The 27,723-nt window shown below is 48.6% G+C and overlaps 1 protein-coding gene across 1 annotated transcript in view; it reads left to right on the top strand.

Moving 5' to 3' along the window:
- Positions 1–8,687, top strand: part of LOC138730417 (hydrocephalus-inducing protein-like) — a 30,772-nt gene extending 22,085 nt beyond the window's left edge. Inside the window, exons 13-20 of the mRNA XM_069875590.1 lie at positions 1,729–1,864; positions 2,285–2,449; positions 3,149–3,301; positions 4,001–4,239; positions 4,739–4,994; positions 6,892–7,035; positions 7,728–7,780; positions 8,681–8,687. Of these exons, the coding sequence (XP_069731691.1) occupies positions 1,729–1,864; positions 2,285–2,449; positions 3,149–3,301; positions 4,001–4,239; positions 4,739–4,994; positions 6,892–7,035; positions 7,728–7,780; positions 8,681–8,687 (1,153 nt within the window). The remainder of the gene's footprint in view (positions 1–1,728; positions 1,865–2,284; positions 2,450–3,148; positions 3,302–4,000; positions 4,240–4,738; positions 4,995–6,891; positions 7,036–7,727; positions 7,781–8,680) is intronic.
- Positions 8,688–27,723: the final 19,036 nt, after the last annotated feature.

The following is a 27,723-nucleotide window of genomic DNA, read 5'->3' as shown; positions in this document are numbered from 1 at the left end:
CCACGTTTTGCCCTCAGCTTCCCACTGTAAAACTGAGCTCATTTTTATGATGTCAACAGTTTTCCTCTGGTTTTACGTTATTGTAGTTGAGATTAAAAATTGGTCCCTTAATTTTAATGCAGTATTGAGTAGAGCAGTAGCCCAACTGTGTTTTGATTTAGCTCATATGTGCTCTGATAACTGCACGGTATATTTAACGAAGTAGCTATTGTCAGAAGACTGTTATCACTCCTTTAGACTGTGCTCTACACGTGGACCAGTAGAAGAATTAGGGCAAAATCCTCCCTTTCCTTACCATGGAAGGAGAACTGGAGGACACCATGCATAGCCAATGGCTTTTGGGAGTGATGAAGCATTTGCTGCTCTTCTCTTCTACCAGGTCACTCTGTGTTCCAACACTGTGAAGAGTTACAAACTGGCACTGCTGGTGGATGTGGAGGGCTTTGGCAGGAAGGTGTCATCGTTGCTTATCACTGCCAGGTATCTTTACTTTCTTTGCAGCTCATTGTCTCTCTTTGTGTGTTCACCACCAGCACGCTGCCTTGCACAAGCTTTGCTGACTGCAGCTTCCAAGAAGAAGCACTGCCTAGCTAGCCAGCTCTGCCCAGCCAGACGTGAGAGTGTCAGTGCTTTGAAAGCAGCCCATGTTGTGAAGCACCTGGGCTCCAGTGGACAGGCACGGCCCTGAGCCTTCTCCTAAATGCAACAGAAATTATAGTCATTATTGGCCTGGATTTTGGTGTTTGAGGTGTAACAAACTCCCAAAGGGCCACCTCTCCTCCTGTGTGCAAGTGCTAGAGTTGTGCTGGGTTGCAATCAAAATGCAAATATTGTTTTGCATGCAGTGAGCCTGCTGAAAGCTGCTGTCTGGTTCAGTTAATGAAGGTGCATGCAGGTGGGGAAGGGGCTTGTGGCAGGGCTGGTGAGGGAAAAATCGAGGTAAGATCTCATGAAGGGGGAAATAGTCCTTGTTGTGGAAAGTGAGCTCAGGTTTTTCTGCTTCCCTCTAGTTCTTTTGAGCATTACCATACTCGGACTTAAGCTGAACCTGCAGCCAGGTTCGGTCCTGTTGTGCTGCAGTGATTATCTTTTTGATTACAAGAGAGGTTAGTTTTCCTTTCCCAGACATAGCCATTCAGTCAGTATCTGGGCTGTAGTTTTGTAGAAGTAGTGCAGATGGGAAGAGACGGTGTATGGGCCCATGGGGGTGGAATTAGGAGACGGCAATCACCCACTGCATAAAGGCAGGTGGTGGCAGGTGCCCTCCACCGCTGGGACAAAGTGGCTGAGTTTTCAGGCAGGGCAACAGTGCTGTGGGAGGGGAGGGAGTCACCTTTGCTGAGATACTGGGGTCTTGTGTTCACTGAGCCTTGGCAATCCCTGGGCCCCATTGGGAAGTCTCCCCCTGAACGCCTGCCTTTCTGGGACCATTGGAAGGGTCCTTGCAAACCTTCTGCAGTGAAGGTAGCCATCAGACAGCTCTGGCACAGGGCAGATTGCTTTGCCTGGGCACCTGGCAGCCTCTGTGATGCTGAATCTCAGGGTTTTCCCCTCCTTTGCAGGAGGTTGTTGAGTAAGGAGTTAAAGACAGTTTATTGCTGTAGGGGTACTAAATGTCTGTTTGGCAGTGACAAACATGTCGTGCTTAATTTTTTGCTGTTCAGGGAGTAAACAAATTCTGCATTCTCTCAGTATCTCTAATTCCTTTTTGGTCATCTCTCTGCCTAGATGTGTAGTTCCTCTGCTGCGAGCGCTCAACCCTGTTGTGACCTTTGGACAATGCTTCCTAGAAGTCCCCTATCAGCAGATGGTGACCCTTGTGAACGACAGCGATCTGCCGGGCTGCTACAGGATTCTTCCCCAGGTTTGGCATTGCATCCGCCTCCTGCCCTCTAATGCTACCGAGGGGATTATTAGAGAAAAAATAAGAAGGGTTCTGTATAAGACTGGTGAATTATATTCAGGTTGGTTCCTGTGTTCATATTCCTACCTGAATATAAACTCTTTAGGAAGCAGATTAGCTCCTAATCCTTAGGATACTTTCATGAAGGAGAACTTAGAGGCTTCTGAAAAGGTGCTGCAAGGAGGCTGCCAGCACAGCTTTGGGTGTGCATACAGCAGCTTCTGGAGCCCTTCAAGGTGTTAAGCCCATGTTGGTTTTGTATTTGCTTTTGTGCCTTTCTGCTTTGTCCTAGAGGTTTTTTAAAATGTGTTAATTGCTGCTGTGGTAATTGTCAAGAAGCTTAGTTTCCTCTGAAGCTGAGTTTGATTCTGTCCCTTACAGGAATACAAGGATGCTACTGCTGTACAGTACTCCAGCCTCGTGCCGTGCGGGATTATCCAGCCACACGGCTGGGTGCAAATCCCATTTACACTGCAAACGCGGGTGATGGGAGAGCAGGACACTGTTGCTCGTGTCATGACGATTGGGAGGGAAGGATCCCCACTGGTGAGTGCTAGGGGAGGTGCATGGGCACTTGTGCTGGGGGGGCCTAAAGGGTACAGAGATTCTTCCTGAGGAAACAAGGACTTGTAACACATGGCTGGTGTGGACAGGGACCAAGAGGATTCATAGCAGGAACAACAGCCAGTACCTCGAGAAGAGGAAAGATGGCATCCTTTTAGATGATGAACTGAGTGTCTGACACAGCATTTAATGATGGATCTGTGAGAAGGGATAGCAAGCCCAGTCTGAAAATCAGCAGAGTCCTTGGGTCTCACACTCTGCTGCATTATTCGATAGAGCAACTGCTGCTTCCTTGGGACTTTGGTTGAGGAGCACACAGGGAAATCCCTGAAGTCTGCTAAAGCAGGCACTGTGTAAGAAACTGTGCTGATAGTCACATCTGAGAAATATCCATCACATCTCTCTGTCAATGCCCCAGCCAAGGCCACGGGCCTGGAGCGGTGGAAAAGCAAGCGTGAGGAGCTGGGCTTGTTCATCTGCTGCTGATGGGAGCCTGTGGCTTTCAGACAGATTCACTCTAGGTCCCACACTTGCTCCAGGCTTTCTTTTTCGGTCTGTCAACGCTGCAAGCTTCAAAGAGCTGTAATTATCCCTCAGGCTTGGAGCACTCAGAGCTGTCTGACCTTTTTAAACTTTCCCTGGTTTTTTTTTTTGATCTTTCCTACCTGCTTCCTGGAGCAGGAAATCCATCTGGTGAGCTTTGGAGAAGGACCAGTTGTCTGCGTGCACCCAAGCAAGATAGATTTCGGCAGTATCCAGGTCCTACAAGATGTTTCCCAAACTCTCCACCTGTCCAACCAGTCTCCCACCCCTGCATCCTTCTGGGCAGAGATGGTAGGTATCTGTGGGGCTAATTTCCAACAAAAGTGACTGGTCCGTAGCAGCCTGTGAATTAATTTTTATATACAACATTTTCTGTCAGAGAGAAAGCAAGCTGTTCCACCACAGTGCAGCAAGAGGAGCCTGGCTCTGGGGGCAATTTACCTGGAGCAGTCCTCAATAAAATAGGGAGTTTGCATGGCTGTTTGAGCAGAAATGAGCCTGGATCACTTTGACAAGTTCTTCCTTTATTTTGTGGAAACGGCTTAGCTCTGACAATCATGCTTTTGGAGCTCCAGGAGCTCAAGAGAACCCTGTAGCCCATTGCTGCTGAGAGGGCATGGGTTCCCTTCTGGTTTCCCTGTTCTGTCTGCTTTTGCTTTGTGTCACATTCCTGTTAATGACAGAGACCAGGGTGTGGATGCTCTCTGAGGAGAGGTATGGCTTGGCAAAGTACAGCTGCACTTTTAATGCTGAGTTCTGCCTCCTCTTTCACTTGTGCAAGGCCAGAATGACCCAATCATTTTAATTAACCAACCCTAAGTAATTTCAAGAAAATGGAATGTGGTGGCTTGTCAGCCGTCCCTTAGGTCAGCATCCGTCCATCTCTCAGATGCTGCTGGTGTCTATTGTAAGCAAACTGTGGTAGCTCTTATTCCCAATGCTAGTCTGTCCTGGTTTCCCTCCTCAGCTAGTGTCTGCCTTGTCTTGCAGGCTGGCAAATGCTCGTGCTGGAGGATTGAACCCAGTAAAGGAGTGATCCCCCCCAACGCCGAGCTGCCTGTGGCTGTCACAGCAAACTTGGATGACACTGAAATATTTAATGACGAAGTGAAGGTGTTCATTGAGAACAGCTGTAGCTACGTCATCCCTGTCCAGGCTGTTGGCACCGGCATCACAATTGTCACCGACAAACCCATTGTTCCGGAGCTCAACTTGGGGCCCCGCTTCAGGTAGAGTATGTCTCAGCTCCTGCTCCTCCCGTGGGCTCAGCAAGGAGGTGTTTTGCCATAGTCCTTCAGCTCATTCTCCTTCTGCACTCAGGGTCCCAGCGCCATTTCATTGACACTACAGGAATTGTTTTAGAAACATTTTATGGCCACGTGAATGTGGGTTGAGATCCTCAAAAGGCACCAAAATGGAAACCAGTTGCTAAATCATCTCTCAGTTACCCTTAATTTTAATGCTCTGTCCACTGTGACTGAGATGATGTTCTTCAAAAAGCTTTTCCTCGCTGTCCACACACAGACCAGCTGCTGGACGGGGATAAGCTTAGGGGCAGCCAAGGTCTGGCTCTTGCTGCGGGTTGGTGCTAGGTTGCTAGGTCAGCCTTTTGGGAGGTGGCTTTCTTGCCAAATGCACAGCGAGATAATGGCTTTGGGGCATTGAAGCTGGGTGACTGCTGTGAAATAGCAGGTCCCATGACATTTTCGATCTCTGCTTCTCTTCTAGCAAAATTCCATTCTGTTACCGCTTCAAGGTAACGAACAAAGGAAGAAAGACCCATTTGCTCTATTGGACAACCGAAGGGTTTTCCACATTTCAGCAGCATCATTGTCTCGATGCCCTCAGTACCACCGAGGGCAAGGATTCCTCCCAGAACCCCAAATCTGCCTGCCCCACGTTTAAGCTTCGATCGCTGAGCATGGAGCTGATGCCGGGCAAGAGTATGGAGATGGTGGTGGAAGGCTTCTCCAGCACTCCACAGGTGAGGTCCCCCATGAGGGCTGAGTCCTTCCCATTGGATCACCTCCACTGGGACTTTTTCAGCAGCCCCTTGATATTTGCCTGAGAAGAGAGGCAAGTGCTTTCAACAAACTGTTTTTGTGCCAGAAGTTACCACAGCAGCACCAGTTGCTTTCCTTGCTGGCCACCATCAATTGCTAAGGCTTTTTCATGTTTCTGTAGCTACCGTAAACCCAACTTGTTGATACCCAAATTTGATCTGAAGGAAGCATCAGTGCTTCAGGGGGCAGACAACGGGTTACGAGGTGTCATGTGCTGAGGCAGAAATGAAGGGCAGAGAGTTACACTTAGACTAGGAGCGCAGGCAGAAAGTGAATTAACGAAAGCAAGGTAATTATCTGGGGGAAGCAGTGAGTGGAACAAAATCCCTTGGGAAGGGAGGAGAGTGTATGGGAGCAGCATTGATTTTCCTCTGTAGACAAAGACAAGCAGCAGGCTTGTCTAGCACTGAGTCCTGGAGGAGAATCCAGCACAGTGTTTCAGCTTTAATGATCAATGTGATGTTCTCCCTGTGGGAAACTGTTGCCAAGGATCATTTTAATTGACAGCTTGACAGCTCCCCCCAGCCTCTCAACCAGCCCTGCTGTCCTAAGGGCAGCCAGGTCTCGCAGCGCCCCTGGGTGGCAGCTCAGAGGAGGAGATTTCAGCACGGTCACTGGGTGTCCTCCCTGGACCCTTCTTCCCAGGGGAAACACAATGCTGTGGAGAAGCTGCCAGCTAAGGCTGGTGTGCATTCCCTGTCTCTGGAATCACTGGGCACAGATGTTTAAGCGAATGTAAGATAGGCATGCATTAAGCTCCTGCTGATAGGAGTGTTTTGGAAGGTGTTTTAAAGGGTTGCCTCAGTGGTAGTTTGAGGAAGGCTTGACTGTGATGGGACTGTCCCTGTGCATTTCTGAGCTCCAAGGGTTTGCTGAAGAGGAGAAAAAGATTCCAGAAAGGAAATAAAATGGTCTGGGCTCTGGTGAGGGTGTCTTGCCTGGAAAGCCAAAAGGGTGTCTGTGAGTACAGCTGGCTCCCGCAGTGAAAATCTGGAGGACTTCATGCTCTTCAGGCTGGTCAGAAGCCCAGCTCCCTGCACTGCACGTGCAACACAGATGACTTTGAAGACTGTAGGCTCTGATGAGGAGCTGGGTTGTGGCACTGTACCAGAAGGAAGAATGAGAAATGAAGGGAGGAATTTGGGGAAGTAAAACCATGAGAAATTGGGAAAAGGCGTTGAATAGAAGAGCCTCCAGCTTAAGCAGAGAGTTTCCCTCTGAAGTGCAAGACATCCTTTTCCTAGGGAGATTTCTCTTAAAACCATCTCCAGGAGGGCACAATTCACCCTTGGAATGAGTGCTGCCACTTTACTGGAAGGCAGGCTGGCTGTTTGGAGTTTTCCCATGTACCTTTTCCACTAAGCTTCCACGAAAGGGTTTGCTGGCATTGGTCCTTCTGCCACCTATGTCCTTTAATATGGTTACATATTTTTAAATTGGTTCCTGCAGCTTTCTGCAAGCATTATGTTAGCAGCGGGGTACATCAAAGCATTAGTCATTTGGGGTAGTAGTTATTAGAGCTGTAGACAGCACCTGGCTCACAAGTGAATTTGTGGGTTTTAGGGTGTAGCGGTGTGGGCATTTGAGTGCAAAATAAATAGGATGTGGTATAAAAGGAAGCAGGGCTGCTGAGGAAAGCAATGGCCATAACTTTAGGGCAGTACTACCTGCTGGTGGTTGATGGCCAAGTTCCCATGACACAACTTCATGCAGGCTATCAGAATCCATTATACCTACAGCCAGGTGGTGAGCACATGCCATGTGTTTTCTGGCTGCCCTGGTCACACCTGCTGGGTAACGTGCAGCTCCTGCACACAGGTGGTGAAGGAGCGGCTGCTGTGGCACGCTGGTGTGGGGAGCAAGGAAGAAAAGGTGCAGGTGATGCAGGTGGATGTCACGTGTGAGTTCATTGCTCCTGTTCTGCAACTGTCCTCCACGGAACTCATTTTCCGGGTCGAGAAGGTAAGGCTGTGGATTGCATGCTGGCAGTTAATTGTGTGGCTTATGACTGAAAGCCTGTGTGGGGTGTGTGAGATTGTGTTCAAAGGAGGAAGCTAAACAGCTTCTGCCAATCTCTGGGGCTTTGCTGATTGATTTGAGTGGGACCAAGCTTTTGCCATTAGCACAGAGATGGGGCTGGGGACAGTCTTGCCAGGTCTGTTCTACTTTTCTTGATGTGGAGACAGAATTGAGCTGCTGAGCCAAGGGCATGAGGTGAGATGTGTGGGACCCACAAGAACATTGTGGGCTTTGAACAGACAGTGACTGTGGGCAGGAGAGCAGATCGCTGCAGCTGAGCGACGCTAAACCCATCCTGAGGTGCTTTGTAAACTCATTGAGCTTGTTTTTAGAGATGCGACTGCTTTTTAACTTCATCTTGGTTTTATTTTGGTGACAGCTGATCTGTCAAAGGGGATCATGGCCACCTCTAGAGAGACACACTCATAGAGGGACATTTGCAAGGATGCTTCAAGGCCCAGTGAAGTCTGAACACCAATCACGCAGGGCAGCTGAGAAAAACCAGTCAGCTCTGGATTCCTGTCAGCTCCCCAGGCTGATGAGGAAAACCTGCCATCTCTTGTCTCTCTTTGCCTTCTCTGCATTAATGTGGATGCAAGCTTTTTGCATTTCCCTCAGCCTTGCTTTCTTCAAAGGACCTGCAGGAGTCCTTCTGCAGCAGTGGGAACACCAACGCAGAAGCCCTTCAGTCTGTGGATCCTGAATCCTGCATTATCACCCTCTTCCTCGAGGTGTCTAAAAGAAGAGAGGCTACTTCATTGTTTAGTTTCTGTGTTTTCAGGTCTCTCCTTTAGTTCTTAGGCATCCAGAGAAGCACAAAATGCCATGAGCAGGCAGTTCAGGTTTAATTAGAAGGTTTTCAGCTATCCCTGATGTCTGCCTGTGGTCTGTTTGGTGTCATGCACTCTGATTTATTGAGTGCTATAACACTGCAGCTGTTTGATACCAATACATGCAGAACTAGTTTTGCAAGCACTCTCTAATTTATAGAAACCATGCAGGAAGCCCAGAGCAGCGCATAACCAAGAAGAAACAGCTTATGCTTTGCTTAGCTTTGAAGCCACAGACGCGCTGTCATTGCAGCAGGGGCATCAGGAGTCATGTTGCAGCTGGACTGCCGAGGTTTCTAGCTGGCTGTACATGCATGTAGAAGTTCAAAACTAACCTTCAGCTACTACAGGCTCTCCTGTCTCCTCTGACCAACTTCACTGCTTTTGATGAGGCTATGAAAGATAATGAGGTTGCAAGAAATTGTTGTATGGGAGTGAAAAACATCTTGTGCCATTCTACCCAAGAGAAGATAAAAACTGCAGACGGATGATCTGGGTTCACTTTCTGGGTTTGATATTGTTCCAGCAGCTGCCTCTACTCAGGGTCCCTTTCTCTCATCTGTGCATGAAACTGTTTTCCTGTTCCCCCAAGGGATGCTGTAGTTTCTAATCATGAAAAGCATCTGATATATTTAGACTTGTAGAAGCGTACAAACTAATAGAAATAGTAAATAGAGATGAAAATTCAAAATACATCAGAAAGGGAACGAGGTCCATGGCCGGTTCAGGCTGTTTTCTCTCATTTTCTGTTTCTCTAGCAACTGAGTGACACCTTGACTCTTCAGTATAAGCCCTTTTCTTTAAAAAACACCTGCCTCCTGCCACTCAGCATGTTCTTGGCCTTAGAGGAACCCTTCTCAATCTGCCATGCGGACCGGCAGCCCTTCCCTGCAGATACTGAGGTGAGCAGCTCTGGAGCTTCCTGCTGGTGGGGACTGAAGAGGAGACGCGTGGTGGTGTGTTTCTGTTGGGAGGCTCTCCAGGAGAGAATTTTTCTATTTGGAGTCAGCAGGAGACTGGCCTGGACTAAATGACTGAATCATAGAATGGTTTGGGTCAGAAGGGGCCTTAAATCCCATCCAGTTCCACCCCTCCGCCATGGCAGGGCCACCTTCCTGTGGATCAGGTTGTGTAGAGCCTCATACAACCTGGTCTTGGACACTAGATTTGAAGCTGCTGAAGGTCCTCTGAACTGGGGAAACACATCTTGGCTCTAAGACATGAAGAGAAAGGAGCAGGCTGCTGGGTCTGGGCAAGCCATGTGGTAAAAGTGTCTCTTGGAAGCAGTCCTAGTGCTCCAGCAGCCATCGTCAGATAACCGCAAGAGCTGCTTGGTCTCTTTGAGGACAGGCCTTCCTTCAAGAAGGCTGAGGAGCCTGGCACCTGCTCTATTGCTAGTGGAAGGTGTTGGACACCGTCTCTGCTAAACGTGTTGTTGTCGGCACAGCCACCGCTTCTGTGCTGTGCCTGTAATTGGCCCCAGCAAGAGTGGGGATGCGATGCCACAGGGCTTGTGTTGAGCATGAGGGTAAAGGAGTTCCTCTGGAGTCAGGGCAAAAGGCCCTGGCTTGCCAGGGTGCCAGTTTGGTTCTGTATCTAGCACACAGCTTTTGTAGGTCCAGAATTCAGTAGAACAAGATTTATTTCCCTCTTGTACTGATGAAGAGCACAGAGATATTAGCCTAAGATGGTGTCAGACACTAGTCTCGTGGTGCTTGCGGGCAGGCACACACTGTAAAGGATGTGAAGTATGAACTGAGAAGCCCACATGGAGGGCCAGCTTTGAGCATTAAGATATTTTGTGCCATCAGACCTTGGGGCTTCATCACACAGTGGTTAATACCCTTCCATCTCCTTGCAGCCTGTGAAGCTGGAGGCAGGGGAGGAACGTCATCTCTCCATCAGATTTAATCCTGCTTATGAAGAGGGTTTGACTAGCAGGGAGGTGGAGAAGGTTCTGAAGATACGCTTTCTTGAGCACCCTCATAAGGAGCAGGTCACTGTTCGGGGAGAAGTCTACTTTCCGAACCTCCATATCCAGACCACGGCCCTGGACTTTGGCTGCATCTTGAATGACACTGAAGCTGTGCGTTCCATTGAGATAACCAACTGCAGCCCAATTCCTGTGCAGCACCGCTGGTTCCTGACAGAGAGCCCGGCGAGCCAGATGAGGTATGTGCACCTTTGCCCTTTCCTTGAAGCTCCTCTTCCTGATGTGGTTTTTTCTTTGGAAAGGCTTAGTCTCTTTTCCTGGGATCTGACAAACTGCTTTCAACTTTTGCTTGTGGAAAAGCAAACGTTTGCTTGCCTCCCATCTATGGTCAGTGTAGATGCTTAGGGAGCAGGTGATCTCCACCAGTTTGATGCTAGGAAGGAGGAGCTCTGGAGCTTTAAAGCCACTTTTAGGCAGCTGGAAGGCAGATCTATAGTGACTTCTTCTCCTTCCCTGCCAACCCAGTTTGTTGTCATCTCATCCTAAGAGCCGACTCAGGCACTGCCACCGGAATGATTTGCTGCTGTCTCAGCTTCTTGCTGCTGTTTTGCTGTAGCCTCAGTACTGGTTCCCATGGGAAGAAAAGCTGGTGGGGAAAGCTACTTTCTCAGACCTTTGTAGCCTGAGGTAAACACCACCCTGGTGAGGGGAGTTTCTACCTGTGAAACTGCATCGCTGTTCATCCATCCCTGTGCAGGGAAGGTCACCCGGGCAAAACCTTGTTCCTGCACGTGGCTGCAGGAAGGACAAGTCACGTGTGACCTCTTGGGGGGCAGAGTAGAGCATCCAGAAATGAAAACCAGCCTTAAGTAAAAAGCTACAAAGCTAAAGATAAATATTCATTTAGGATCATATCCTTAAAGGCAAAATTCCCAGCTGGAAATGAGGCATCTGGGTTGCTCTAACAAGCCTGCCTTGTTTGTCTCTGGGGGAAGCCTTGCAAGTGGGGACAGTGACAGCAGGCGTGGTTTGAGTGTGTCTTCCATGTGGCTTCAGAAACACCAACAGACTTACTGTGAGCACGTCTGAAGTTTAAAGCCTGGAATGTAATCGGAGTCACCAGGGGATGTTTGTAGATGTCAAGCTCCATGCTTTTTACTGATAGATGTTGGTCAAACTATAAACTCAGCTCTCCTTGGCAAAACGAGCTGCTGAGCTGCTCTCCTGAATCATTTGCCAAACTGGTCTTCAGACAGTTTGGATTTGGAGACATCTGGGGAGGCGATCATGCCATCAGTAAGTGCCACATCAGTTATAACTTTGCTCCAGCAGAGCTGCTGCCCTTTTAGCATGAAGTGCTGTTGGAGCTGTTGTTTTGCAGCCAGGGAATATCTGTAGCACAGCAGGGAGCTGGATCTTATCATGATCTGCAGTGTATTGGTTAAAAGCGGCCAAAGCTTCCTTCCCCAGAGTATGCGTCACCGCTGCTTTGGCGCCTACCAGGGCTTGATGGGCTGCTTAATTGTGAGTCTCTGCCTGAAGCTGCTTGACGTGTCTTTCTGTGTTGCTGGTGGCCTTGCATGTGCGAGGGTGTCCCATGTTGGGCTCTGCGGGTGCCCTTGAGTGGTGCTGGGCTTTCTCTGGCCAGGGCACAGCCGTCTGGGACTCCATTGTGGCTCCTGCCTGATCACCCTTGGAGAAAGCCACCATCACTGCCACTTGCTGGGCTGACCTGCAGGTGCAGGGAACTGTCAAGGGAAACATTCAGGATAAATACCCAGCACAGCTTCAGAATTACTTCCTTTGGCCCTCTGGGTGAGGGAAGGGAAGTTCCACGGATGTGGGTGTTTTCAGGAGGATACTTACAGGTGGGTCTGTACTAGCTCATCTGTCTGGATCTGCCCTGGATGTCTCAGTCTCACTATCTTGCACAAGCTGTGTCTCTTTTCCTTTCCTGCTGCGCTTTTGACCTCCCCACATGGTGTTCACCTCTGTCCTCTTCTATTTCTGGTTGTAATCAGTTGCCAGATTCCTGCACCACCATTATAGCAGCATTGTCCTTGGGCAGGAGCACCAGGTGTTGACCTGCTCCATCCTGGTTTTGGAGCTGCTGGCTCAGACCCACTGCTGAGCTCCAGTGCCCACGCAGGAGCCACGTCCTGCTGAGGAGCAGCTCGTGCAAGCTTCTCTCCTTCCCACTGCAGGTCTCTGATCAAAGTCAAAGTTAAGCTATTTTGCAGGTTCAGCCCTCCTGGAAGTCAGCGTTTCATCACACCCCAAGCACCACAGGAGATCACAGCCCAGTCACAACACTCAGCATCTGCAGAGAGCAGCCCCAGGGAGGAGGAGGCTGTGGAGGAGCCAGCCAAAGGCCTTGGAGCAGCAGGAGATCGTCTCCAAAAGCCAGCAGATGCAGATGATTCTCTGGAAGCAAAGGTAGATTTTCTTCTATAGCCACAAGCGTGCTAGGCAGCAGGGCCAGCGGCTGGACATGGGGCTTCTGCAGGGGCGGAACACAAAGCTTAGGGACAAGCTTCCTTTTGAAAGGTGGCACCTCTGAGGTTAAACATGTGTACTCAGCTGCTGCAAGACAGACAAAATATCTCAGCTGCCTTCATCAGGAATGTGCCTTTTGAGAGGAATGCCCAAGCAGAGACCCTCAGCTGTCCTGCACAGCTGGGTGCGTGAGATGAAACCTCACCACCATCTGAAATGGGAGGGTCATCTCAAGCACCTTCAAAGACCTTACTTGCCTGGTTTTAATACATTTCCCTTGCAGCTATGTTTCTCTTTTTGTCACGGAGAACCGAACTTCTCCTGGCATCAGGTTGCTAGCATGTTCCTTGGGCAGCGGTGTGTGAAGCCAGGCTGGTATGAGGGTGCAAAATGTCCTTGAGATCTCTGCCGGGACTGAGTGCTGGGTGCATCCAAGTTGCCTGGGAAGCTTGAGAATAGGAAGTGCAGATGGCCCCTGCAGCTCATCTGTGGGCGGACTTGGACCCACACTCAGCTGAAGGTGCAGACAGACCCCTGCTTGAATTGCACCCAGGTCCCATCTTATCTCTTCCTGGCTTGATGAGGTGATGGCACCTGCAGCAGAGCAGTCTTGCCCTGACCAGCCAGCTCCTTGCTGCAGCCCACGATCCTTGTTTTCCAGCCACCCTGTGGCTCCAAGGGCTTTCACCTCCAGGTCCCGTGTTTCTCTAGAGGCAACAAAGGGTGTCTTTAAAGGCAAGTTTTGCAGCAGAGAGAATCCTCTGCTGTCCAAATTGGGCAGTGCCAGGAAGAAACTGTCCAGTTGCACAGTCAGCTGCAGGTTCCCATCAGTGAGCTTGTGGAGAAGGTAAAGCACAGACAACGTGTAACATGTAACTTCTTGGTTGCATTTTCTGTGGCTCTTTTGCCTTTTGTGCCCCTGTGATTGCTTGAGCACTTGGCCTATAGCTTGTTCAAGGATGCTTTTGAGGGTCCAGAGCAAGGCTGGTTCACCTGGACCTGTTCATGAGGTGATCCTTTGCTTCTCTGCCACCTTCCCCTGTTGCTCGTCTTCTGAGAGCAGTGCCTTCCCAGCTGCTCGTCCCTGCATACGTGTTTGCTGTCTGGTTCCAGGCCAGTGGTGTCCATGGCTGCTTTGAATATGGATGCTCTTGGCACTGTGACAGCATTTCAGAGTGATGCAGGAATGAGGGTCTGTCCTCCCAGACCAAGGAGACCTGACACCGTTGTTTTTTCTGCTCAGGTGGACAAACGTGTGACAAGGAACGTGGAAGAGAAGCTGCTCCAGGACTTGACTAGCAAGCTCCGTGTTTTCACTGCACTGCCCTTGGCTGGAGCCCTCTCGCCAGGACAGTGATGCAACGTGCAAGTCGGGTTTTCACCCACAGAAGAGGTGAGATTGGCGATTGTCATTTTGGGAGGTCTGTCAGGGCAGGGTGGTAGTGAGAGCCCAGTCTGGGGAGCAGGAGAAGAGGTCTACTGCCCCGTGGAGCTTTCTGCAAGCCCCATACCCACGGTGCCTCAGTTTCCCCTGCAGCACCCTCTTCTGAGAGGTGTTTTGAAATCCCCTTGGGGAGCTTGCACAGAGAGCATCACGGCACTGCAGTGTGGCTCCCTCTCTGCACGCGGGGGGAAGTCAGGCTGTTTTCTCTCCTCTTCCTCCTTGCGTGGGTGCATTTGCAGGCTGTAAGCCCCTCGTGCAGAGCAGCTGGTATGCTCCCAGGGGATGGTAACCTTGGGAGGGCTGTGCTTGGCTAATCCTGCTGCTGGCACCCACAGACACAACGGCCACCAGACACTGTTCTGGGCATGGCAGAAGAGTCACCCGCAGTGGTGCGCTGCCAGCAGCCCCTGTGGCTGTGGCCCGGCCCACCTGCACACTCCCAGGCAGTTCGGGAGTCAGCAGAAATGATAGAGCAAGTGTTCCCAAAGGCACTTTGTATGTGGCCACAATGACTTGGAAAGTGGCAGCATGTAACAGTGCGGACACAAGTGTTTCTATGCCTTGGAGCAGTCCCAGGGATGTTTTAACTGCTGGCAGAGATGTAAACATCTTGTCTCTGGCTTTGACCAGGGATGGGGCATCTACCTCATCCCCGGGCAACCTGTTCCAGTGTTTCACCACCCTCAGCGTGCAAAACACACAAAACCCCGTGCTCCAGCAGAGCTCTCCTGGGCCTTACAGGTTGTTGACAGTGCAGTCCTGGCTAGCATGGCTGCAGGATGCTGCACCAGGGGCTTACAAGCTTGTGTCCGTGATGGCCAAGGAATGTGACCCCCAGAGCTGTCCCCTGGCGCTGCTGGCCCGCAGGTCTGGTCTGGTCTCCCACTAGTGAGATACCGCCAGGCCTTAGGTATTCATCGGCAACCAGACTTCCCAAAGAACCAGCCCCTCACAGGAATGCTCGGCACACCGGAAAGCTGTGAGCCTTCATGAGAGGCCTTTCTACCTGCATTGCCATGCCCAGGCCCTTAGCAACAAGGGACTCTTACTGCAGGATAACAGCAACCCATGAGATAAACAGGGTAGGAAAGCTTGGGAATCCACAAACGCTTGCCAAGCAGGGGAGGCCATGGTGCAAACAGCTGGCAGAGACAAGGACTCATGAGTTGTCTGCCAAAAGGGTTTAGGAGAATGGTCTAAGTAGTGTTTGTTTCTCCCTGCCCCAGGTTTCAGATGCAGAAAAACTCCTGGGCACTGCTTCCAAAGTAGAGCTGGAAACTGGCTCTGGAGGAGGCTGATGGGGACCTGGGATGGGGGCAGGGGACAGAGACAGAGGTTGGTCTCTTTGCAGTATTTAACAACCCTTCCCCCGGCTACAGGTGATTGATCACAGCATCTCTGAAGGAGACAAGATCACCTCTGTCATCCCGATCCAAGAGTCAGCAAAACCTGCATTCAGCGAGTACAGAATTTCCCCCGCCTCCTTCATCAACTTTGGTTCCATGCTGAGGGGCACCAAGAAAACCTGCACCTTCACCCTGGAGAACAAAGGTGTCCAGGCCTTTAAATTCCAGATCTGCCAAGTGCCGCCAAAGCCGAGGTGAGAGAATACCTGCACCCCCCTTCCTGCTGAGGAGGCCCTGTAGCATGGCTGTGTGGGAGAGGCAGCCAGGAGACCTAGGTTATTGTCCGCTCGTGTCACTGGTTTGTGAGCAGAACACCTCACATGTGAAGGACAGAGCTGGCGATACTGCTGACCTCTCCGTAAGCTACAGCAATGGGTGCTGCAGGCAGTCTGGGAGCCGTCAGGAGCAGGAAGGCTTTCCTCTGTGGGGAGGAAGGCCAGCTTTGTCCTCAGAGAAAGGCAGGGCGAACTCAGCATGATGGATGTTTCCTGCTTTCTCCTCTCAGTGCACATCAGTTGAAACCTGCCCACCCCTGCAAGAGTAAAGACACAAGGACTGTCTTTGGCAAGAGAAGCAAGCCCTTGCTGAAGCAGGATGCAGGCCCTGTCATGGAGGTAGGTGGCTCCTGCTCCCCAGCGTGTGCTGCTGCAGGTGGTGTGAGAGGACACTGCTGTGCCCAGGCTGGGGGCTCATGACCATGGGGTGGGACGACGTCTGCATGACGGACGTGCTCTGGCTCGGACCTGGAGTTGTGGGGTGAAGGGAAGGGAGCAGGTCCTGTGTTTGGTAGCTGCTAGCCAAAATAGGTCTGTGAATGCCACAGATGAGAATGTCCCTGTTTGAACTCCCAGTCCATAGGTATCAGGAGACTTGGCTTTTTCTTATTTCCAATCCCCTCTCTCCTCTCCCATAGTTTCTGACAGCTCTTTCCGCTCTCCTGTATTACCCATAGAGTCTGAAGGATCCTAGCTACCACCTTCACCCTTTACACCCAAAGTCTTTCCTCTATGCCACTCAGAACAGGCCTGGAGCTCCTCCTGGCTTGTTCTTCCTGTTCTGGGGCTGCCACTGGGCTATGGAGTCATCTGTCCCTTCCCTGGAACTGGGCTTGGGCCCAGCTGGAGGGCCAGGAGCGGCATGCTCCTTGCTGAGGATGCTCAAGGTAAGGCTGTTGGACATCAGTCTCTCCTGGGACTCTTTCTGCAGACTCGCGTCACTGTCGGCATGTTCACCGTGTACCCTGGCTTTGGATCCATCCCTCCTGGGGGCCAGAAGACAATCACGGTCGAGTGCTATGCAGGGATGCTGGGGAAATGCAAGGGGCAGCTCTCCATCGATATCCAAGGCAGAGCCCCCACGGACAATCCCCATGGCATTCCCTATACCCTGTTTGCTGAGTCCTGCCTCCCAGGTAAGCCTCATCCACAGGTTCCGGTAGCCAGACCTTCTGCTGATCAGACCTGAACTTACTGCTTTGATAGAGAGGTGCCCTGACCCTAAATTCCTATCTTGAAATGCTCAGAGGTTCCAGTTACTTCCAAGTCCGCCAGTGGGGGGAGGCTCAGGGAGGATGCTTGGAAGGACAAAAGGAAAATCATGCCCTTTAAGGCTGAGGGTGACTGAGCCTCCATCCTCACAGCCAATTCCCTTACCCAAGGCCGGGCTTTGCAGTGACTTGGGCAGAAAGGGCTTATTGAGCCTTCTGAGAGGCCAGCGGGGCTCCCTCTGACTTTCTGGAAGAGGCTTTTGTGGGAATGTCTGCTGGTCTAACGATGTGGCCTTATCAGGTTTCTAGGGAGAATTATGGAATACATCAAGGTCAAGAAGCAGCTGCAACATGACAACAAGAAGGCCGTCTACATGCAAGATTATTTCTACAAAATCTACTAGGGGAAACTTTGGGCTTTAGACAAGATGTCAGAAAAGTACAAAAGGCTTGCACGCTTGCTAATAAATGACTTGATTTCCAGTCATATTGATTGTCTGTGATCTTGTCCGGGTTACATGCACGGGTTCAGTCTCCCACAAATGGTGACCAGCGACGTGATAGGAGTGCCGTGGTAGGTCGGCAGTGTGGAGCTACACTGTCCAAACTGGAGAGCAACAAGGCAGGTGGAAGGGCTGCTGTAGTATTTAGTAAAAAGAAGAAGAGGAAGAGGAAGAGGAGGGCCAGCGAGATCGAAGGGCCGGTGGTACGCGCCCTTGAGGTGAGCAGCCATGGGAATCGCGGTATCCACGGAAGAAAAGTTAGTCCAAGACTTCTTGATGAAGCTTGTGACTCAACAGGGTGTGAAATTGAGCCCAGTGGCACTGTCCTGACTTTTAATACGGTGCAGGGACTTTTTTGTGTGTCCTAATAATGTTTTCAATTTCATAGAATCATAGAATAACCAGGTTGGAAGAGACCCACCGGATCATCAAGTCCAACCATTCCAATCAAGCATTGAACCATGCCCCTCAGCCCCTTGTCCACCCGTGCCTTAAACACCTCCAGGGAAGGTGAATCAACCATCTCCCTGGGCAGCCTCTGCCAGTGCCCAATGACCCTTTCTGTGAAAATTTTTTTCCTAATGTCCAGCCTAAATCACCCCTGGCGGAGCTTGAGGCCATTCCCTCTCGTCCTGTCCACCCAGGAGAGTGCGCGCCTGTCCAGGCCAGAGGTGACAGATTCTCAAGCAGAATGCTGGGAGAAACTGTGTCAAAGGCTTTACTGAAGTCCAGGAAGATACATCCACAGCCTTTCCCTCATCCAGCAGCCGAGTCACTTTGTCATAGAAGGCGATCAGGCTAGTTTGGCAAGACCTGCCTTTTGTGAACCCGTGTTGACTCGACCTGATCACCCGGTTCTCTTGCATGTGCTTCATGATAGCACTCAAGATCACCTGCTCCATGACTTTCCCTGGCACTGAGGTCAGACTGACAGGCCTGTAGTTTCCTGGGTCCTCCCTGCGACCCTTCTTGTAGATGGACACAACATCAGCCTCCAGTCCAGTGGGACTTGCCCAGTCTTCCAGGACTGTTGGAAGATGATGGAAAGGGGTTTGGCCAGCACATCCACCAGCTCCTTCAATACCCTTGGATGAATCCCATCCAGCCCCATAGACTTGTAGGTATCTAGTCGGGCTAGCAAGGCTCTGACCGCCTCCTCTTGCATCATGGGAGCCTCATTTGGCTCCTCTAGTTCCTGGGTTTGTACACAGACGGAACGACCCTCCTTACAATTAAAGACTGAGGCAAAGAAGGCATTAAGTACCTCAGCCTTTTCCTCATCCCCTGTCACTGTTGTTCCTTCTGCGTCCAATAGGGACTGTATGGTCTGCCTAGTCCTCCTTTTATTGTTTATATATTTATAGAAGGATTTTTTGTTATCTTTCACAGACTTTGCCAATCTGATTTCTAGTTGAGCCTTAGCCCTTCTGATTTTTTCCCTACACAATCTCACTTCCCTCCTGTAGTCCACCCAAGAGGCCTGTTCCCTCTTCCAGAGCCCATAAACGTTTCTCTTCTTCTTGATATGACTCAAGATCTCTCTGTTCAACCAAGCTGGTTTTCTCCCCTGCCGGCTTTTTTTTCCAGAACATTGGGACGGCTTTCTCCTGAGCTGCTAGGATTTCCTTTTTGAAGACCTCCCAGCCCTCTTGGGCTCCCTTGCCCTTAAGGACTGTCTCCCAAGAGACTTTGCCAACCAGCCTTCTGAAGAGTTCAAAGTCTGTCCTCTGGAAATTTAATGCTACTGTCCTGCTAACCACCCTCTTCACTTCACCTAGAACAGAAAACCCTATCATCTCATGATCACTTTGTCCTAGACATGTCACACACTATGTATATGTTACGTAAATGCCACGTACACACCATGCATACGCCATGCACAAGCCTTGCACACAGAAGCAACGTGCCACACCGTGTTCATGTTATGTACATGCTGTTTACACACCATCCACATGCCTTGCACACGCTAGCACATGCCATGAAGATGACGCACCAGCCATGCACACACACCATGCACATGCCATGCATACGCCACTGTGCCCATGCACACGCTGTGCACATGGCAGGCTCGTGCCACAACCACGCCATCCACATGACACGCACACACCTTGCACACACAAGCAGCATGTCACACACGCCATGTGCTTGTTATGTTTCTGCCTCGTACATGCTGACACACAGCACAGACACAGCAGCACGCTGCCCTCCTGCCGGCTGCGGCCAATGGGATGCAGGCTGGGACTGGGAGAGGGACAGCGCCCCATGTCCCTCCTGTCCCCCCGAAACCCTCCTGTCCCTGCCTGGGGTGCCACGCGAGGCCGGGGGGAGGGTCTTTCCTCTTATGTCTGCTCACTTTTTTAGTTTCTCTATGACAGCTTTATTGGACTTGACTTTTAGCCTCATGACTGTGCATAAGACGTGGCTGAATGTGATGGGAAGACTGCTGGGGAAATGGCAAGAGGATCGACAAGAAACAGTGAAACACGCCCTTTAGAGTTTGCTGCTTGTCCCACTGCTGAGAAATGGGAGTGTCTCTGAATTTGCTACTGCGTGAGACAGATTAAAGACGTTTAATAAAAATTCTGTTCTATCTAAATGGTAGGTGGGACTATGCTTATGTAAAGCATATTGTATGTAACTGTAACACATACACTTCAAAGCACTGTATCTCAGTAGCTAGAACATGGAAGGAATCTTTAAATCTGTATAGTTTTTTAACAATGATAATTGATGTTTAGTGGCTTAATAACATATATAATTGTATATAAATTCCATCAAGCCTGGCTGTCATACACAGAACTTTCAGTAAACCACCAACATTTTATACTTAGGAGTAATTTCCTATTATCCATCCTAAGTGGGATGCTATAGTTTTGCTGTTAAAAGGGTGGGTCTTGTTCAGAAACCTCTGCAGGTCATAGTTGGGTTGGTTAAGTCTGTGCCACACCTGTGGTCAGCAACTAGGTACAGGTGAAGCGTTTGCCCCTTAAAAGGCCTCTTGATTTAGAGCTGCCTCTCACCTGCAGCTAGAGCATTCAGTGAAGGAAGGGGCTACAGAAGCCTGCCTTTCTTCCTTTCTTTGCTGGGTTTTGAACAGTCGTGTGGTTTTCTTTGTGGGGCATTTGAGCCTCCTGTCATCGTTTCTTCTGTGAGTTTCAGGTAATGATTTTGCTTGTGGGTTTGCTTTTTAGTCTTAGAGTAAAATTGGTTTGCAATGTGGCGGCTTCAGAGAAATGTTACCACAAACCTTTGCAGTCAATGTCACCTTTCTTTGTTCTTGTTTTATTAGTAGAAGTAGGGATTTTTTTTTTTACTTTTTTTTTTTTTTTAATCTATTGGGGCCCTAAGGATTTAGGCTCAGCCTAAATAACATTTCCAGTGTAGTTCTAGCGATAGCTGTTCCTTTTTTTCCCAGAGGTGATTTGTTTAATTTGGGGTTTGTGTCATAAGCAGTTGAAAATTATATTTGCCCAGAACTTCTTGATGAAATGCCCAAGAAAACTGTTAGCTTGCCTGTATTGCCAAGGTTTTTTTTTCTAAATCTACATCAGTACCAGAGGACTCAAAGGAGGTAAATACGAGAGCAGTATTTAAAGCACTTTCTAGGGGAAAGTTAGTAAACTATTCACCAGTAAGGCTGTGACAACTGTGCCAGGCAAGTTATTGGAAATGGTAACTAAGAATGGAATTAGAGGGTATGGCTAAGTGTGGTGTTTGGGGTTATCCTACCGCATGCACCTGTCGGAGTTTTTTGAGGAAAACTGCAGTCTTGTAAATTAGGATGATTTGGTTGACGCTGCTTTATCTACTGTTTAGATGATGTTTTCTCAAGAGCAGGAAGAAAAAACTATTCCTGTACACTAGCTAAAACTACGTATGGATTTTTTTTTTGCTGGCAGATAGAACTGCTGAGTTCTGTTGACTTACTGAATGAGAGTATTGGGGGTGTGTGGGTGTGTGTGTTGAATTTCTGCCCTCTTTTGTGCTTTTCTGTTGTTGTTTAACTCCTGCTCAGAATTGAAAATGTTTTGAGTAGAGAGAACGTAAGAGGTTTTAGATGTAGTGCTTACTTACACGAGAATTGTACTGTTATCATGTGTTTAGAAAATGTTTTTATTTATGTGGTGACTGTTCCAAGTAGTTTTATGTAGAAAACCTTGTTTAAAAAGCAATGAATAGTGAGCTCTTGCAGGGGAGTTAAGGTTCTTCAGACAGGGTAGATGAATGTGGTCCAGAAACACTGCTTTTTGGTCAATGAGTAAAACAGAAGCTGAATGATGCTCTTCCTTGCCAAGCTGTGCGCGGCTGTGCCATCATGGAATTTCCTGTTGTGTGTTTTCACTTTAGGAAAACAGATAATTTGGTTTACGCTTTGATCAAAATACTTTGCTGCGCTGCTTTTCTGATAGTACTCTTGGGATAACAATTGCAAGGGTTTTTTTTTTCATATTTTATGTGTTTTACTACATGACATTTCAGACTGCAGTGCCGAACAAAACTGCTAAGATTTTACTGTAAATATAGCTCAGCCCTAACTCGGTCTCTGCCATTTCTAGAAGTTGTTCCAAACCCATCACGTGGCTTGGCACAGTTAAATACAATTGGCAATCTCTGTTCCGTAAAGGTACTTAATGGAGCCACTGTGCAGGTTGAACTGGTTTTCACATTGGGATGCAGTGAGGTTTATGCAAGTTAGCACAGAGGTCACTGCCAGCCCTGTCCACGTTGTGTCTCTCTCAGCTGGTGTTGCTGTGTATTGCCTGGAAAATGCCCTCGGTTTGGTTCTGGCTTCTGCAGTACATCCTCACATAAAATTTCACACAGGGAGTAACCGAAACAATTGTCTAACTGGAGGGAATGGATAACGCAAGCGCCTTCCCATGGAGCTAGGGAACTCCCTCTGTTAAACAGGCTCGGTTTTCCTCCCCCCCATAGTGGGGAGGCCTTGCTACTGTGCCTGACTCCTTTATTGATGCGAGGCTGGAGATTATCATAAGATCAGAAAGTGGCTGTCTGCAGAAGCAAGAATGATAACAAAGACCAGGTATTGATCATCTGCCCACGTCTTGCGTCTTTAGTCACTGAGGAAATGCCAATCCAAAAATTCCTACTTGCCAGTCCATAGGAAGAAGAATATTTTCTCTGTAATGATGACAAATTGTCAAGTCTGGAATTCAGTGGCTGTATTAATATCAAGTGCGTCTTTTTTTTCTTCATTGAATTTTAAGGCAAAGCTTCTGGAATCCATACAAACAGGTGTGAGGGGAAGGAGCCCTCTGTCTGACCAGATATATGCATCTGCATGATCTAGGCATGTTTCAAACTCCTTTTCCACTCAAAGTGGATAAAGGCTCTGTGCGTTTCATAACATTTCTCAATATCCCTTTTATCAGTGCAGCTTTTTACTCTTTGAGCATTTGTCAGTTTGGCTTAAATTGCAGGCATTAAAGGGCTTAGGCCAGAAGTTCTCTTTTGGAAGCTTAGTGTAGGGCATCCCATAGTCCTGTAAGTGCAGTACAGCTCAAAGGAATGATTATCTGAGTGATGAATGCTGTACAAGGCAGTTATTCTGACAGTGCTTCCCTGTCCCTGGAATGCCACCCGCCTCTGCCCTAGGTAAGCAAAGCCCCAACCATGACTTGCTTTTGTCTTTCTCAGTAAGTGCCATCTTGAAGATGATTCAAAAAATTAATCTTGAGGGGAAAAACCATCTACTGCTATTGATGTTGTTTATGATGCTGAAAAGGCGGCACACATGAGCGTTAGGCATACCTGAATACTCTAAGCAGTCACTACAGAAGCTTAAAATATTTGAATGTATAAAAGTAGTAGAAGCCACTGGGAAATGTCTATTTTTTTATTGTGTATTTAGATTTGTAAAACTTGTTTTATGGATTTAATGATTCCGTACAGTTCAATAGATCTTAGTCTTATAATGACTTTTGAATGGAGCAAGGTATAGCCCATGTGATTTAAAGAAAGAAGAGGGGAGAATACATCCACAAAACCCCTAGCACTGAAACATGAACCCATTAAAACTGTTTTTGTGAATTAGTCCTTTCTGCAGTGCTTTCTGCGACGGTACTTCTCTAAGGAACGTAATTCATATCATTCCACAGAGAATTAAAGGTCCATTTGGCTCTTTACTCAGCCAGGCCTACGATTAATACAGTGCATGGGGGGACACCTGCACAGGGAGCACAAAAATAGGAGTAGAGACACAAAGAAAGAGCACAGACACCCACAAAACAAGCCCAGAGACAACAAAAATGGGCACAGAAATGCCAAAACCAAGTCTGGAGACCCAAACCCCAAACCTAAGGCCCCCCAAATGGGCTCAGAGATCCAAATACCAAGTCCCACAAATGGGCTCAGACTCAAACAGTGACTCCCAAAAATGGGACCACAGCCCCTCCAGATGCACAAAGACACCCTAGAAGAAGTACAGTGGTCCCCAAAATGGGAACAGAGACACAAAAAAGCAAGTACAGAGACCCCTAAAATTGGCCCGGAGGCCCCAACAAAAGCCCTGTGACTCCTAAAACAAGCCCAGAGCGTGTGTTCACTTCAGCACTGTCTGTAGAAGCATTTTGAGTGATAAATTCTGAAAGAATTGTTCCTCTCGATGCCCCTTTCTGTCAACATTGCTAGAAATAGTGTATTTTAATACTAAGAGGGTGCCTCGGCTTCTTTTCTATGCCAGACTTTCACAGGAATGATTGAGAACAGCTTAGCACACAGCGTTTATATCTGGTGAGACAAGAGTTTGGTTTAAATAACTGTTAATCATGTACTAATAACATGGTTAATTATTTAGTAATGTAATGACTGTTAATCATGTACAAATAATAGAGAACTGAAATAAATTGGATTCTCCCTGGTTCTTTGTAAATCTCGGTCCAGTGATGCTGTTCACAGTCCTGCAACCCGTCTCTCTGCTGCCCCCGGGTGGCCGAAGCGCGGTACTGCAGCCCGTATCGATTAACGGGGCTCTCTGCTGCCCCCGGGTGGCCGGAGCGCGGTACTGCAGCCCGGGTGCCGCACGCGCAGTGGAGCGAGAGCCGAGCTCTCTGCTGCCCCGGGGAGGCTGAAGGGGGATGTGTTGGGGGTTAATGAAAGGGTTTTATGTAAGTAGCACGGCCAGGCTTGATTTGAATAATATAAGTTAACTGCAAATACATTATTTATCCATTAAGTATCAATAATCCTTGTTAAAACTTGTCCAGAGTACAGTGAATATTTTACTCTCTGAGACACGATTTTAAGAAGCAGATCAATAAGTTCCATGCAACACGGGTTCACAAAAGGCAGGTCTTGCCAAACTAGCCTGATCGCCTTCTATGACAAAGTGACTCGGCTGCTGGATGAGGGAAAGGCTGTGGATGGATCTTCCTGGACTTCAGTAAAGCCTTTGACACAGTTTCTCCCAGCATTCTGCTTCAGAAACTGTCACCGCTGGCCTAGACAGGCAAACGCTCTCCTGGGTGGAAAACTGGTTGGCTGGAGGGCCCAGAGAGTGGTGGGAAATGGAGTTAACTCCAGCTGGAGGCCAGTGACAAGTGGTGTCCCCACGGCTCAGTGCTGGGTCCAGCCCTGTTCAATGTCTTTATCAATGACCTGGATGAAGGCATCGAGTGCACCCTTAGCAAGTTTGCAGACGACACTAAGCTGGGTGGAAGAGTGAATCTGCTGGAGGGTAGGGAGGCTCTGCAAAAGGACCTGAACAGGCTGGACCGCTGGGCAGAGTCCAATGGCATGAGGTTTAACGAGGCCAAATGCCAGGTCCTTCACTTGGGGCACAACCACCCTGTGCAGTGTTACAGACTAGGAGAAGTCTGTCTAGAAAGCTGCCTGGAGGAGAGGGACCTGGGGGTGTTGGTTGACAGCCGACTGAATATGAGCCAGCAGTGTGCCCAGGTGGCCAAGAAGGCCAATGGCATCTTGGCTTGGATCAGAAACGGCGTGACCAGCAGGTCCAGGGAGGTTATTTTTCCTCTGGACTCGGCACTGGTGAGACCGCTCCTCAAATCCTGTGTTCAGTTCTGGGCCCCTCACCACAAGAAGGATGTTGAGGCTCTGGAGCGAGTCCAGAGAAGAGCAATGACTTTTTTGAGAGGAAGTAGGAGCCCTACAGACTGGCAGAGGATTATAAAAAAGGGCAGGGACTAGCCCAAAGATTCAGAAACAGCAAGAGGAGCAAAGAGGAGTGTCAAGATACAAAGTGAATTTAAAAGCTGGAACAGCAACAGTGAGCAGTACAAAGAGATAGAGAAAGAAAGAAAGAGATGGAAACAGAGAAAGAAAAAAAGAGAGAAAGAAAAGCAAGGCATTTGCAGGTACAGAGAAAGAACAAACTGCAAGGATCAAGCCAGTGAAATTCTGGGGGAAAAGAATGAGGAATGCAGATTAGAACAAAGATGGAAAAGGGGAAAAAAAAAAAAGAGAGAAAAGAGCACAAAAAAAAAAAAAAGAGTAGGGGTACAGGGATACAAGGGAACAAAAATCGTAGCAGCTCAATAAATGAAAGGAACCAAAAAGTCCAGCTCTAAAATGCTCGTTACCTAGTCCCATCACTGTCATAACAAGCAATGTTACAGTGAAAGCACACATACCCTTATTTCTTGCAAGGATGTTTTCAGGCATGTAGTAGTGTTCTTGCTGAGAATGCAAGACAGAATTAATAAAACACAGCTGCTCCCCAGGCCCTATTTCATTTAGGTCATTTAGGTTCTGGTTTGGGTTTTTTATTTGTTTGTTTTTGGTCCTCTAAAGAAGCACAGGCATCTGTTGGAGGTATGAGTTTTGGAAGAGTCCAGGCTAAACAGCACATACAGCTGTAACTATGGGGTTTTTTTGTCAGTAGTTTTTGATTGGGTGTTGGAGGGGGCACAATGTATTAACAGTTTGATTTCCTTCTTTGTTTTTTTCTGGGTGCTTTGCCTAGAGTTTCTGGTTCTGGGATGATTTGTTTTTGTTCCTCATTCTGTGTGGGATGATGCATTGGCCCTAGGGGCTCTGCAGTTTGTAACAGGCACCTCGTGGGTGATAATAATCTGGAATTAAGTTTGCCAGCCTAGGGTAGGAAGTTGAGTCTGTGGGCTGGTGGAAGATAGAAGGGGCCAGGGGAACCTTGGGAAGGGCTCAGGAGCACAGCTCCCAAAGAACAGCAACACAGAAGGCTCAGGGGGGTTAAAATATAGGGCAGGTACTGTTAGGAAGGAGCAGGGTTCCTTCTCTGATACTTCAGGGGTGAAAAAGGGCTTTAATGGTTTGGGGAAAAGGAAATGGGTTCATCAGTCTTTCTTGGGTCAGTTTGGTGGTCAGATGCAAGTGCCATTCAGGTGTCTGTTGTTCTAGTCTTTCTGTAGCCAATGAGGTAATGATGAGATTGAGACACAAGTTGAAAAGTATCACTTACTGTAAAAAATGTAATCTCTAGGGCTCTGAGATCTCTGCTCCCTATACCTTCTACTTATTGTGTTCCTCAACTAACTTTGTGTCCATCCTGTCTCCATCCGAATGTCCAAAGAAGAGCAATGAAGCTGGTGAGCGGGCTGGTGAACAAGCCTTATGAGGAGTGGCTGAGAGAGCTGGGGGTGTTTAGCCTGGAGAAGGGGAGGCTGAGGGGAGACCTCATTGCTCTCTACAACTATCTAAAAGGAAGTTATGGAGGGGAGGGACCTGGCCTCTTCTCCCAAGTGACAGGGGACAGGACAAGAGGGAATGGCCTCAAGCTCCGCTAGGGGAGGTTCAGGCTGAACATTAGGAAAAAATTTTTCACTGAAAGGGTCATTGAGGACTGGCAAAGGCTGCCCAAGGAGGGGGTTGAGTCACCTTTCCTGGAGGTGTTTAAAGGATGGGTGCGTGAAGTGCTGAGGGGCATGGTTTAGTGATTGATAGAAATGCTTGGACTCGATGATCCAGTGGGTTTTCTCAAACCTGGTGATTCTTTGAATATCAGAGACCTTGCTACTTAAAGGTACGGACTCACTGCCTATCTACAGTGCAGGATTCTGCCCCTTGTTTCCCTTGCATTTCTTGGGGAAGAGATTGGATATTATTTTGGCTTGTAACAGTTAGCAGCTGAGCAACTCTTCTTCATCTGGTCTGTGGGCATGCAAGCCTCCCTTATTTAGTAGAGTTTTGGATTTTTCCTGAACTTACCAGTGAGGTTTGCTCTATTATTGCTCACAGCAGTTGTTACCTCATCCATGTTATCCATTGTGGTTTTTTACGGTCATTGAGTTTCCAATTTAGGTCTTAGAGCAGTCAAATTCCACTGTTGTGAGTTTTTCATTGGCTGACTGCCTCTGTAATTCCAGTCTCCATTGCTGTGTGGTGAGTGTCCTGTGTTTTTTAGGTCTTCTGTGTTAATAACCTTTACTGGTTTTCGATAAGAATGTTTTTTCAAGTTCTATTTGTTCACTCCTGTGACTAAAGTCTGGTAGCTTCCTAGAATTTGGATCTCTATGGCTCATCTTTCTTTTGTCCTGGGTATCACCCACTACTGGTCCTACAACTTAAGTGGTGAGG

Source organism: Phaenicophaeus curvirostris, chromosome 23, assembly GCF_032191515.1.
Source record: "Phaenicophaeus curvirostris isolate KB17595 chromosome 23, BPBGC_Pcur_1.0, whole genome shotgun sequence".
NCBI lineage: Eukaryota > Metazoa > Chordata > Aves > Cuculiformes > Cuculidae > Phaenicophaeus > Phaenicophaeus curvirostris.
This window is presented reverse-complemented; position numbering and strand designations above follow the sequence as displayed.